Source organism: Labeo rohita, chromosome 14 (assembly GCF_022985175.1).
Source record: "Labeo rohita strain BAU-BD-2019 chromosome 14, IGBB_LRoh.1.0, whole genome shotgun sequence".
Lineage (NCBI taxonomy): Eukaryota > Metazoa > Chordata > Actinopteri > Cypriniformes > Cyprinidae > Labeo > Labeo rohita.
Window position 1 is genome coordinate 19,954,164 of NC_066882.1, and position 13,568 is coordinate 19,967,731.

The 13,568-nt window shown below is 39.5% G+C and overlaps 1 protein-coding gene across 3 annotated transcripts in view; it reads left to right on the forward strand.

Annotated features, from left to right (window-relative positions):
• The window catches only part of LOC127176302 (transcription factor COE3), a 139,534-nt gene that overhangs the window by 105,039 nt on the left and 20,927 nt on the right, over nt 1–13,568 (forward strand). For all 3 annotated transcript variants that reach the window (XM_051127905.1, XM_051127906.1, XM_051127907.1), the window contains exon 11: nt 6,963–7,051. In XM_051127905.1, coding sequence (XP_050983862.1) covers nt 6,963–7,051 — 89 coding nt within the window. The remainder of the gene's footprint in view (nt 1–6,962; nt 7,052–13,568) is intronic.

Here is a 13,568-nt window from a genome sequence, read left to right on the forward strand (position 1 = left end):
GTGTTTGAAGAGGCTGGGGTGGGTTTCTCTTCATCTTCCCTGGTGGCTCTCCACTTTAAAGCAGCCTGCGCGCCCTGCCTCTACTGTCAATCACAGTTTAAAGTTCATGAAATTTCTATGAGGATCGATCCAGGGAGGAGGAGGTAGGAGTGTTTGGGGGTTGCAGGGGTTAGGGATGGGGGAGCGGGCCGTAATGATTGATCAGAACTTGCACTTTGAATCTCACTTCTTGTTTTATTCCTTCAGAGCGGTGCGAAGAGACGCATTCGGATTTCTCCGTCAGTTGCGTAGCAATGCGTTTCCACGTGCCGTGACCTTTTTGACGCGAGGACAAAGAGGAGATGGATGGGTTGAAATCGATGGCACGCAACAGGGGGTCTTCAGACGTTTGTCAACAAGCCCGATCGGCCACCTCACGGCGACAGACTAGAACGAGAAAACAAATCGCTTCCTCTCACGCCGCTCCGTTGCACGTCTGTAAATGTCTTCCCCCTAAAGAGTAGCGAGGGCATTCTAAGTGCGAGATACCCATCTGCAGGTGAAAGAGCCGCTCGGAGCCATTCTCTCCCATATCAATCATGTAGCACATGAAAATGAGAAATTGAGGCGTGTTGCATCGGAATCCGAAGCCGCATCAAATTCCCCATTCCATCAATGCGCCTCCCACGGACAGAGCAGGGCTTGATCAAGTGTTTTAGATGGGCCGAGGGCTCCATCTGAAATCGTTCAGTCTGCGTTAGAGGGAGACCGCTGAAATAGCCTCTCTCTGAATGGCGCAGACACGCAGTTGCGATTGTGGCCTAGGGGGGCATGACTACGCTTACGATCGCTGAATCACGGGGGCTAAGGAGGAGAGAACGGGAATGGATATAGCACCTAAAAAGCCCTGTGTTGTAAAGACAGACGCCATCAGGGAGAGGGGAAACATGATCAGCCGGGGGGCCTGTTGGAAAGTGGGAACAAGAGAATGTAAATAGAAAAACAGAGGAGGGTAAATAGATGTAAGCCCATCGGAGAGCATGGATGTAAACAAGCGAAGACTGAACGTATATATACAGTTGGCGGGTGACAAGTTATTGGGGCTGGGCTGGGAAATTAGGTGCTGTGATAGCTTGTGGAGCAGGGTTGTGTGCCATTCAGAATGGTTTTTAAGTTCTGGTTACACTCCTGAATTGGAATTGAGTTTGAACTCAGAATAGTTTTTAAATTTCAATTACATTTATGAATTTGAATTAAGGTGGCAAACAGGATACAGCGCTGCAAATCCGAATTTGAAAGTAAGAATGTGAAATTAAAATCAAAGGAAATTCGAAGAAAAGAAAAACTGTAAATTAAAAAGCAACTTTAAAATGTGGCTTGACAAAGTGTTTAAAAAGCTTTGAAGCTTTAAAGATGGTTAGATGGATGGAGCAAACGAATGAACAAATGAAAGAACGATGGAAGGATAGATGAACAAATAATAGAAAGATAGACGGATGAACAGACAGATCGATAGAATGAGCGATGGATGGAATGGAAGAATAAGATGGATAGATGGATGGATGAATGGAGGGATGGAACAGATGAACAATGGTTGGATGGATGGAATGAACAAACAAACAATGGATTGATGGATGGATGGAATGAATGAACAATGGATGGATGAAATGAATGAACAAAGGAACAAACAAACGATAGATAGATAGATAGATAGATAGATAGATAGATAGATAGATAGATAGATAGATGACAATGGAAGGATGGAATGAACAAACACAATGGATGGATAGATGGATTGATGGATGGATGGATGGATGGAGGGATGGAACAGATGAACAATGGTTGGATGGATGGAATGAACAAACAAACAATGGATTGATGGATGGATAGAATGAATGAACAATGGATGGATGAAATGAATGAGCAAAGGAACAAACAAACGATAGATAGATAGATAGATAGATAGATAGATAGATAGATAGATAGATAGATAGATAGATAGATAGATAGATGGAACGAATGAACAATGGATAGATAGATGGATGGATGGAATGAATGATGAATGGATGGATGGATAATGGGTGATGGATGGAGGGAGGGATGGAACGGATAAACAGTGGTTGGATGGATGGAACGAACAAACAAACAATGGATGGATGGATGGAATGAAGAAACACAATGGATGGATGGATGGAACAAACAAACAAACAATGGATGGATGGAATGAACAAACACAATGGATGGATAGATGGATTGATGGATGGATGGATGGATGGATGGATGGATGGATGGATGGAATGAACAAACGATGGATTGATGGAACAAATGAACGAACAATAGATAGAGTGAACGAACGATGGACGTATGGAACAAACAAACAATAAATAGAGTGAACAAACAATGGATGGATGGATGGAAGGATGGATGGAATGAATGATGGATACAACAAATGAACAAACAATAGATAGAGTGAACGAAAGATAAATGGATGGAATGAACGAACAATAGATAGAGTGAACGAAAGATAAATGGATGGAACGAACGAACAATAGATCGAGTGAACAAACAATGGATGGATGGATGGATGGAATGAACGAACAAACGATAGATAGATAGATAGATAGATAGATAGATAGATAGATAGATAGATAGATGGGTGGAACGGACAAACAATGGATGGATGGAACAAATGAACGACAATAGATAGAGTGAACAAACGATGGACGTATGGAACGAACGAACAATAAATAGAGTGAACAAACAATAGATGGATGGATGGAATGAATGATAGATGGATAGAACAAATGAACGAACAATAGATAGAGTGAACGAAAGCTAAATGGATGGAACGAACGAACAACGGATAGAGTGAAAAAACAATGGATGGATGGATGGATGAATAGATGTAACGAACAAACAAAGGAATGATGGATGGATGGATGGATGGACAGAATGAAAGAACAAACAATAGATAGATAGATACATAGATAGATGGGTGGAACACATGAACGATGGATAGATTATTAATTTACATTCTCTGCTTTTTCTCTTATTCTCGTTGTATATCTTTTCCTCTCCTCTTTTATTTCCCTCCTTCTTATATTAGTAAGCATTGCCCTCATTAGATCTGGCTATCATGAGTTGGTGCGTGTTGAGTGGTTTCTCAGTCAGCCCTATTTGACCTCTGACTTCTGCAGAGCGTGTAATAAGAACAGAGAGGTATGCTGGGATTGATTTTAGAGTTTCACGCACTACCTCTAATTTGCTAGATAGATAGAGCTCCAGCGAGCTCATATGTGAGGACAAACGCAGGTGTGCCACACAGGTTAACTGCATGTCAGAGGTCAAACGCTCGACGGTTTTGCTGATGTGTGTCGATGATGATGGGGGACGCGACTCAGACTCGACCCTGCAGTGCTGATGATCAAAATCTTGACAGTAATAGATCTAGTTATGCAAGCATGAGGAAATGCTTTTTTTGCCTCCAATATGGCGGCTCATTGTGTTGTCCCATCCCACTGGACATCTGAAAGAGGAAATCATATTAATCTTGCGCTGATACCTCACACTCCAAAGCAACCTTCTATTTAGCATCAGCAGATCTCAGTGGAGAGTGTGATAACCTTCAAACGAGAACGAGAGAGAGAGAAAAGAGATGTGCAGCCCCACAGCGCCTGCAATAAGGAGATGATTAAATTAATAATAAATATACATCCCTCTGTTCGTCTCCTCACACACACACATACACTCGGCACCTTTTCAGCGAACTGCATTATCTTTCCCTTTTCGCAATCGCACGTCAGGCACAGCAAAGACGCGTGGATGGCTGAGAGGAAGGGAGAAAAAAATCAATACAAATTACGACGGAGAAAGTGGCACTGATGGCTAGAATTGCAGCATATGTTTACACTAAATCAGGCAATCTATCTTCATATGGGCTGTGTAATGCAGGCGGGGTCAGGGTTCGGCCCGCGCACACACACTCTCCAATTACTCCCACTTCTCCGCGGGAGGCAGCCGTATCGATTGGCTGAGAGGACAGAGGCCCTGCAGGCAGCCAATGGGGCTCTGGGGTCAAAGTTCAGGGGGATTTTAATAAGAGAAGTAATGGGCTTAATTTCTTGGGGGTGTGATAGAGAGACAAAGCCCTCCCTCTCATGTCCCCTGTCCGACGGTTCATTAAAGTGCAAGTTTTATGGGATTGCTTTGTGAAACTGCTCTCACGGATGCTCTTCTTCCGATCTTCCTTTTTCTTGGCTCGTACCTTTTCTTTCTTTCCTTCCTGTCGTTTATCTCTCCTTCTTTCTCATTCCTTCCTCATCTTTTGTTCTTTCGGTTTTTGTTTTGCTTATTTGCTCATTTGTTTGTTTGTTCATGTGTTTGTTCATTCCTATGTTTGTTCAATCCTTTCAGTCATTTTCTCTTTTCTTTTTCTTTTGCTTGTTTTTAAGTTATTTGTTCTTTAATTTGTTCATGTGCTGTTCACTCCTTCCTTTGTTGCATTTCAATTTTCCTTCTATTTTGCCTTCCATTTGTCTTTTTTTTTCTTTCTTTCTTTCTTTCTTTCTTTCTTTCTTTCTTTCTTTCTTTCTTTCTTTCTTTCTTTCTTTCTTTCTCTTTTGCTTGTTTTTGTTTACTTGTTTGTTCATTAATTCTTTAATGTGTTTGTTTACTCCTTCCTTACTTCATTTGTTTCCTTCCTTCATTGAATTCCATTTTTGTCCTGTCCCTTTCTTTTTCTTTCTTTCTTTCTTTCTTTCTTTCTTTCTTTCTTTCTTTCTTTCTTTCTTTCTTTCCCTTTTGCTTGTTTTGATTCATTAATTCATTCATGAGTTTGTTTACTCCTTCCTTCTTTTCCTTACTTCTTTGCATTCCGTTCCTTCCATTTTCTTTCCTTCTTTTTCTTTCTTTCTTTCTTTTTCTTTCTGTCTTTCTTTCTTTCTTTCTCTTTTTTTTGTTTTTGTTTACTTGTTTGTTCATTAATTCATCCATGTGGTTTTTTTACTCCTTCCTTTGTTTCCTTACTTCTTTGCATTCCATTTTCCTTTCTTTCTTTCTTTTTCTTTGTTTTTGTTTACTTGTTTGTTCATTAATCTATTCATGTGTTTGTTTACTCCTTCCTCCCTTTGTTTATTTCTTTTCCTTTCCTTTCCTTTCCTTTCCTTTCCTTTCCTTTCCTTTCCTTTCCTTTCCTTTCCTTTCCTTTGCTTTTCTTTCTTTCTCTTTCTTTCTCTTTCTTTTTCTTTCTTTCTTTCTTTCTTTCTTTCTTTCTTTCTTTCTTTCCCTTTTGCTTGTTTTGATTCATTTGTTCATTCATGAGTTTGTTTACTCCTTTTTTTGTTTCCTTACTTCTTTGCATTCCGTTTCCTTCCATTTTTTTCCATTTTTTTTTCTTTCTTTCTTTCTTTCTTTCTTTCTTTCTCTTTTGCTAGTTTTTGTTTACTTGTTGGTTCAATAATACATTCATGTGTTAGTTTACTCCTTCCTTCCTTCCTTCCTTCCTTCCTTCCTTACTTCTTTGCATTCCTTTTCCCTTTCTTTCTTTCTTTCTTTCTTTCTTTCTTTCTTTCTTTTTTCTCTTTTGCTTGTTTTGATTCATTGATGAGTTTGTTTACTCCTTCCTTCGTTTCCTTACTTCTTCGAATTCCGTTTCCTTCCATTTTCTTTCTTTCTTTCTTTCTTTCTTTCTTTCTTTCTTTCTTTCTTTCTTTCTTTCTTTCTCTCTTTCTTTTTTCTTTTTCTTTTGCTTGTTTTGATTCATTAATTCATTCTTGAGTTTGTTTACTCCTTCCTTCGTTTCCTTACTTCTTTGCATTCCGTTTCCTTCCCTTTCCCTTTCTTTCTTTCTCTCTCTTTATCTCCCCTTCTGTCTTACACTCTTTTTTTTTCCTGACACCTTATATCCAGATGGCGGTGATTATCGCATAGCAGACCGTCCAAAAATGACACAACAAAACAACGGCACGTAGATCGCTTACTGAGTCTAATCACACTGCCGTTTGATCAAAACCGCAGTTCTCCCGACTTGGAGAAGGAACGTGATCGTTTCCACAGCGCCTTTCTCAGAGCGTCCTGAGAGACTGTTCCCTCACTTTCACGGGGGCATTGAGTCACAAAGACCCCCACACACCCCCCTCCTCAGCAACCGCTGTCACTCCGCGAGCTTCTTTCTCCTCCTCGCCGTGAAACCGGCTCAAACAAATTTGATTTAGCAGCTCGCAGAGCCCCATTCCCGAGGAAAGAAAACAAATATTGTTATAATGGTAATAACATCTATTTGCTGCGCGCGACAAACGGCACCGGGCCCTTTGAAAAGAGGCCCCTGCTCCTGCGCAGCCACCTTATTCTTATTCATGAAAGCACCGCTTATGCATATTAGTGCAAACTAGGTATTCTACTCGCTAGCATTTGGACTGTCAATCATCCTTACGGAATACAAGAGGCAACGGTGACAAAAGCGGACCGGGCAAGAAGGCTGACAAATTGTCCCCAAAGTCAAATTTGACAGCCTTTTATGATTAATGGGCTTGATTATGGAGAAATATCTCCCTAACTGCTTTCCGGGTGTTTCTTTCTGCCGTCGTATCGCGACAGAGATGGGAAAGAGGGGCTAAGCGGAGGTGCTGTTTGCACCCAGAGAATGAAATAAACGTGAGCAGGGTTGAGTGAGAAGAAAAGAATTGAATTAGGCAGGAAAGGTTAGAGTTGGAGAATAAAGAAGTGTAAAGAGGGACAGGAAGGCCATAGGGCCTCACTAAACACTTCATAAAACAAATTCACACAGGGGGAAACCTGGACTGATGCCACGGGGACAAACGTAAACAAATATACAGGGAGAAACGTACACAGACACACGCTGATATTTAACCCCGCGGAGCTCTGGGACATCACGGATGGCAGAGAACTCTGGGAAATGGCCTGTTTCTGAGAAAACTACAGTTCATTAAATCAAATAAACATCTTATTTTCGCTTTCTCCCACAGCTTTGAACGAGCCCACCATAGACTACGGCTTCCAGAGGCTACAAAAGGTCATCCCTCGTCACCCTGGAGACCCAGAGAGGTTACCTAAGGTAAGCGGTCGGCTAAAAAATGCTTTCGCTGCAGATTTTGTTTTCCCTGGCCATGCTTTGGATTTACACAAGCTCTCTGTATTTGAAAGAAATTCTTGACATAAATTTGAAAATAGGTGTAAAGCATTCGCTAGATGGGAGTTGAATATTTCAGCCTCAGATTTGGCGTTGCTTCTTCATTCGTGTTTTCTTACGTCTGTGAAGCAAACCTTGATTCTGAAAGCCTAAGGGTCTTCTGTTTGATAGCGTAGAGGAGCAGCTCGTACTGACTTGTGAATGAAAAAACAACTGTTTGTGTGATGCTGGCTTTGAGAGGGTGAGATGGAGGTTAGATCGGCGCTGTTATGCATGCTGGTGGCACATTGCAGCTTTGGGGCAGCAACAAGCAACAAATCAAAGAACAAAGCTGATATGCAACTGACTGTGTATGTGTGTGTGTGTGTATATATATATATATATATATATATATACACACACAAAACACACATGCGTGCACACACATTGAGCCGAGCGCAAAAACTCAATGTGCCGTCAGGTGCCCTGGGCGGTTTGCCGCCTGGTTAGTATGAAAAGATTATTTTCCCCTAAAAAGGCAGGAAGCTAAGTGAGAGAGATTCTTTCGGGCAGGGCGCTGGTGTAGGAGGGGATCAGATCTGATGCGGACTGACACTTTAAAACAGCTGCCAAATTGAAACCATTTATCAAAATCTGACATCTGAGATCCAGTCACCAAAAAAGCAGTTTATTTGTAAATTGATACTAATAGTGAGCATACATTGTCTGGCTGCTTTGATGCTGCGATACGTGGCAAGGGGAGACCGCCAGCTATCACCTCTTATATACTTATACATTCAAGAGGAAAACTCAATAAGAATCTAGACATTTTTTTCACACCGTCTTTTTTCTGCTCCCGATGCCTGTTTTTTTTTGACACAGTCCTATAAATAAATAACCAAGTAAATACATAAAGCAGTAAGTAGGTAAATAAATAACTAAGTGAATGAATAAGTAATTGAGCATGCAGATAACTAAATAAATATGAAGTTTGGTAAAATAACTATTCCAAGCTGTGCACGAACAACCTCGTTTGTCAACCATCTTTGTATAACAAATGTGTACGTATATAATATGAATGAAATATGCAAAATGTATTACGACACACATATATATTTCCTTTTGCATAACAGATGTGTTCGACTGTATTTTAGCATTTACTTGACTCCGTCCAAATGCTTGATCAGATCTACAGCTTGTGTGCCAGCGATGGCCCCAGCATTTAGAAACCCAGCTGTGTTTGTCTGACGACCTTTGCTGGGGCCAGGCGTGTATCAGGTTTATCTATAATTTCATTTCCAGTCCCGGGTTTGGCCGTGAGCGCACACCTCTCCGTCCAGATAGATCAGGAATATGGATGCGATTCAGGACGCTGCTCTGTCCCGCAGGCAGCTGTGCTTCTCGCTGGCATTCGGGACACACGTTCGCAGGCAGTCCCAGGTTACCGTAAGGTTAACGACCTGTGAGATCCACTCTAACGGACACCTGGATTATGGCGTGTCTTATAAACTCAAAATGGGGGGGGCTCTCTTAGCAACCGTTTCCAACACAAGAAAAATGAATGCACATTAAATGAACCGAAAAAGTCCTGTTTGCATGCTGAAATATTTATAAACAGGCTTTCAGCTCAGTCAGAGAAAATATGTGACCCTGGACCACAAAACCAGTCTTAAGTAGCACGGGTATATTTGTAGCAATTGCCAAAAATATGTTGTTTGGGTCAGAAGAATCAATATTTTTTATGACAAAAATCATTAATTCTATGTTCTATAAAAATATTTTGTAAATTTCCTACTGTAAATATATCAAAACTTAAAAACATTGCTAAGAAATTTTTCTGAATATCCTGATTTCTTTGGAACCTCAGATTCCAGATTTTTAAATAGTTGAATCTCGGCCAAATATTGTCCTATCCAGCAAACCATAGATCAATGGAAAGCTTATTTATTTAGCTTTCAGATGATGCATAAATCTCAGTTTCAAAAAAATTGACCTTTATGACTGGTTTTGTGGTCCAGGGTCACATATGCACTTTATGTACATGTGGTGGCTCCCAGAAGCCACAGACAGTGGAGACTGGGGCTAGTTTGTGCTTGAATGAATAGTCAGTTTCTCTATAGATGCAAACGCTTTTGAACTTCACACACTGATCTTTTGTGACAACATGCCCCAGTGGTAATGCATATTACACTATATAGGGTAAGTTAAAAAGATTGGATTAACAGTCATTAAACTATATTAAGCGGCAAATTAATTATGAAACAACAATAATAAATAAAACAAAATGTAAAATTTAACAAAAATATCAAGCCACTGTTTTTTTTGTCAAAAAATTGATATTTAAATAAATAAATTACATAAATGTGATTCGCTTAACCTGATCTCATGACAAAAACGTACCTGTGGGAACTTTTCGCAAAACACTAATTGCGTACCGCCATGTATGCTTCGTGAAATATTCGATGAACAGATGAACGTACATATGGTACGTTTTATGTGTTGGTTTTGTACGTCACCGCAGTTCTGTCTTGAAATGTCCATTAAGTGGCGCTATAACTCTAATACTCTGTGACGTTTTAAAATAATGCACCATCTGCACTACACCTAAGCCTACCCGATAGTATGAACAAAAGCGGATGTGACGTAAAAACGCAATCGCAAGCATGCCGCTTTAGCTTGTTTTTTAATGTCTTATCTTTCTGCTCTTTCATCACAAGTCATGTTTTTCACAGGATTCGTACCCAAAGATTCTGCATCCTAAATCCAATTCCGTGCCAGCTGAGCTACTGAGCAAGCTTGTTATCTCTGGAACATATGGACCTGTAATCATAACTTTGTACAAAAACGCTTACAAGTGTTTGCTGTTTTACCGCCTCTAGTGTTCGTTTCTGTTGGATACTGCATGATATGCACTTATTGGTACGTATTTCGCATCTTGTGAAAAGGTTCCTACAGGTATGTTTTTGTCAAGAGATCAGGTAGAATTTGCTTGTTTTAATTTTAGTTCATAGTTCATCAAATTCACATAAATTCTAATTAAAAATAAAGCATGTTACAAGTTTGAAACCAACATAAAAACCTACTGATAAAAGTATACATTTGTGCAGTTGGATTTTTTCACTCAAAACCTAATACAGTGGTTATTCAGATATCGTATGTATGACAACTAGCCCTGTGTTCTTTTTCAAGTCCTGTTTATGCTCCTATGTGTTCTCTTTAAGGAGGAAGTAGATTATCGACTTCCTTTGCCTTGTCATGTTGGCACATTTTACTTTATCAGTTGCTCTTTATTAGCACCATAAGCTTATATGTGTGTGTGCAAGTGGCAGGTTGCTGTTGTATATGTATGTGTGTGTGTGTGTGTGTGTGGTGGACCTCTGTTCGCCAGGCTCAGTGTGTGTATGTGATTTATCATTGTTAGGGGACCTGTCGGATGGCTTGCTCTCCCGGGTCAGCTGATCTGCTCTCGCCGGGCGCTTGAGAACCATCCTCCCATAATTGAGCCCCTGGAAAGAAAGCAAGGGGAAAACAGGAGGAAGAAAAGATAGGAGGAAGATAGAAACAGGCTTGTCGGGAGACAGCCTTCAGGGCTAGAGAGCCGAGAGCCGGGCCAATCTAGAGTCAAACAGACTCACCTTGTTACCTGTGCTGAATGAACTGTAGAGCGTCTGAGCGACTCCTCGTAACCCATTCACCCACATACACTTCACAAACACACACACACACAGACAGCGGGGGGTCGGGAGTGTTGAGATGGTTTCCTGCTGTGATGCTGTGCTGTGGAGGTCTGTGAAGAGGAAAAAGAGAGGAACACAGCATCTCGATGCGCCGTAACACGTGCTCCCTGCCTTTTGGCAGGTAGAGTGAAGAGATTAACATGCAGACATGAATCCAGCTCATCCAGAACACCTCTCAGGGGAGGGAGCCGCTCACATGCCTCCCCGAGCGAAGCTCTCACAGAGTCCAAACCCTTCCCGGCCTGTCTCTTAAAAATAAAGGGTCCAATTAGAACCTAAAAGAGTTTTGCAGACCGCTGTTCCACAAAGAACTTCTATATATTTCATAATTCTCAGATGATGCTAATGCTAAAAACAATGCAAATAATAAAATGCAACTGTGCATATAATTGCATATACTTAGGATAATTTAAAAAAAGAGAGGGAGATATCTTGTTTTTGACATTGGGGATGCATCCAAACAGTGCAAATTTTACACACCACTCAGTAATATGGCTAATACAATATTTGGCTTACTATTTCTAGTGTTATTTTAGTATAATTTTTGTACTATTAAAGTTTAGTTTTTTTTTCTATTTTGAATTCAATTTTTTGTTTTTATTTTGGTTTTTAAATGCTTTTATCATTTTTCTTTTTTTGATATCACTAATTAAGGATATTTTTATTTCACTTTCCATTTAGTTTAGGTTTTTTTTTTCAGTTAGTGCTTCAGCATAAACTTATTTCACTTTTCACATTTCATATTTATTTATTTATTTATTTATTTATCACTAATTAAGGATATTTTTTATTTTGTTTTTCATTTATTTTAGTTTTAATTTTTTTTTAATTTCCAATTAGTGATTTTAGTGCTTCAGCATAAACTTATTTCATTTAGTTTCCAGTGTAGCATTTATTTATTTATTTATTTTTAATATCACTAATTAAGGACATTTTTTTATTTTGCTTTCGATTTAGTTTAGTTTTAATTTTAATTTATTTCCAGATAATGATTTTAGTGCTTCAGCATAAAATTATTTCATTTAATTTCCAGTGTAACATTTATATTTTATTTATTTTTATATCACTACTTAAGGATATTTTATATCATTTTCCATTAAGTTTAGTTTTCGTTTTTATTTATTTCCAGTTAAAGATTTTAGTGCTTCAGCATAAACGTATTTCAGTTAGTTTCCAGTGTAACATTTGTTTTATTTATTTATTTATTATATCACTACTTAAGGATATTTTATATCATTTTCCATTAAGTTTAGTTTTTAGTTTTTATTTATTTCCAGTTAATGATTTTAGTGCTTCACCATAAACTTATTTCAGTTATTTTCCAAGGTATTTTTGCAATTTTGCAAGATGTTCTGGCGTGTTATTTGAGTTGCTAGACAACAGATGATTGTGTAAGGACCCCACTGCAAGTCGTAAAATTTGAATCCTGATCTGAAATACATCATTAGTTAAAATAACATTTATTAACTTTAAACACTATAAGCACTTTTTAGTGTCCTAAAAGACAAAAAGACAACTCAAGAACCCTTGACGATTTTTCATATTAAACGGGTCCAATGAAGAGTATATGGAGGAACCAGAGATCACAAAGTGGGCCGATTTCTCCAATCGCTGACCCTGCGGAGGATCGCTCACGGTCTTTTTGGTAGCACAAGAGGGACTCCTGCCTTGTCCTTAACCTGTGACGCAAGGGACCCTGTGTAAGGTCCCATCACCTGATCCCCAGCATTGCCTGGGGCTCCCGGGTGAGGAAGAGAGGGTGTCGAATTGGGGCTTTGCTAAGAAAGACCACCACCCTAGAGTAATAAAGATCACAGGATGACTAATTGTATGCCTGGCAGGCGGCAGATCTTTACACCTCGACAGTCAGCTAATAAGACAAAAGGCCCAGTGCCTGTCTCTCCCAGGGCCAGGTGGCACACCTCTGGAGCCCAGAGCGGGGTCAGGTGCTCGGGCCGACCGGCTGTAATCATCAGCGGGTCTACTTGAGGGCAACTGCCACCTTATCAATCATTGATTGCATTTCATTAGGGGTTCAACAGAGTGAGTATTGAGCCTCCAAGTGATATTGAGGTTATAGTGCAGCTTGACTACAGGGAACGCAGCGCTGATTTGTGCTGGCAGACTTAATTTGAGAGGGAATGTGCCGGACTTTTTGTTTGGGCAGAGAGAGTGTGATGTGAAATAGTTTGTAAAGATGTGTGAGGGGATGCGTGTGTAAAGTAGCCGCAGGTCGTTCTGTAGACGCCACATAAATAATGAAGTAAAGCTAAGTCCACCGAGCAGATCTGTGCAGTTTATTCACCTCGTGGCTGTTTGAAGTCATTTTATACCTTTTTCTCTCGCTTTTTCTGTTTTTGTACATGCCTTACTGTCATATATATCTCAAATAATTATTTTCTTTTACATTTTATAGGCCAACAAAACAGTGTAGCTTTACTTATATATTTATTATATATTAGTTGTCAGTGCAGATCTTTATGGAAGCCCATTTCTGCCACAAAATAAAAAATAAAAAAGGTAATTGCGACTTTTTATCTCACAGTTCTGACTTTTTCAGACATAAACTCACAATTGTGAGGTATGAAGTTAAAATTGTGAAATGTAAACTCACAATTCTGAAAAATTAAGTCTGAATTGTGAGATATAAACTATAAATTGCATGATATAAACACAGTTGTGAGTTATAAAGTCAGAATAGTGGGATGTAAACTCTCAATTCTGAG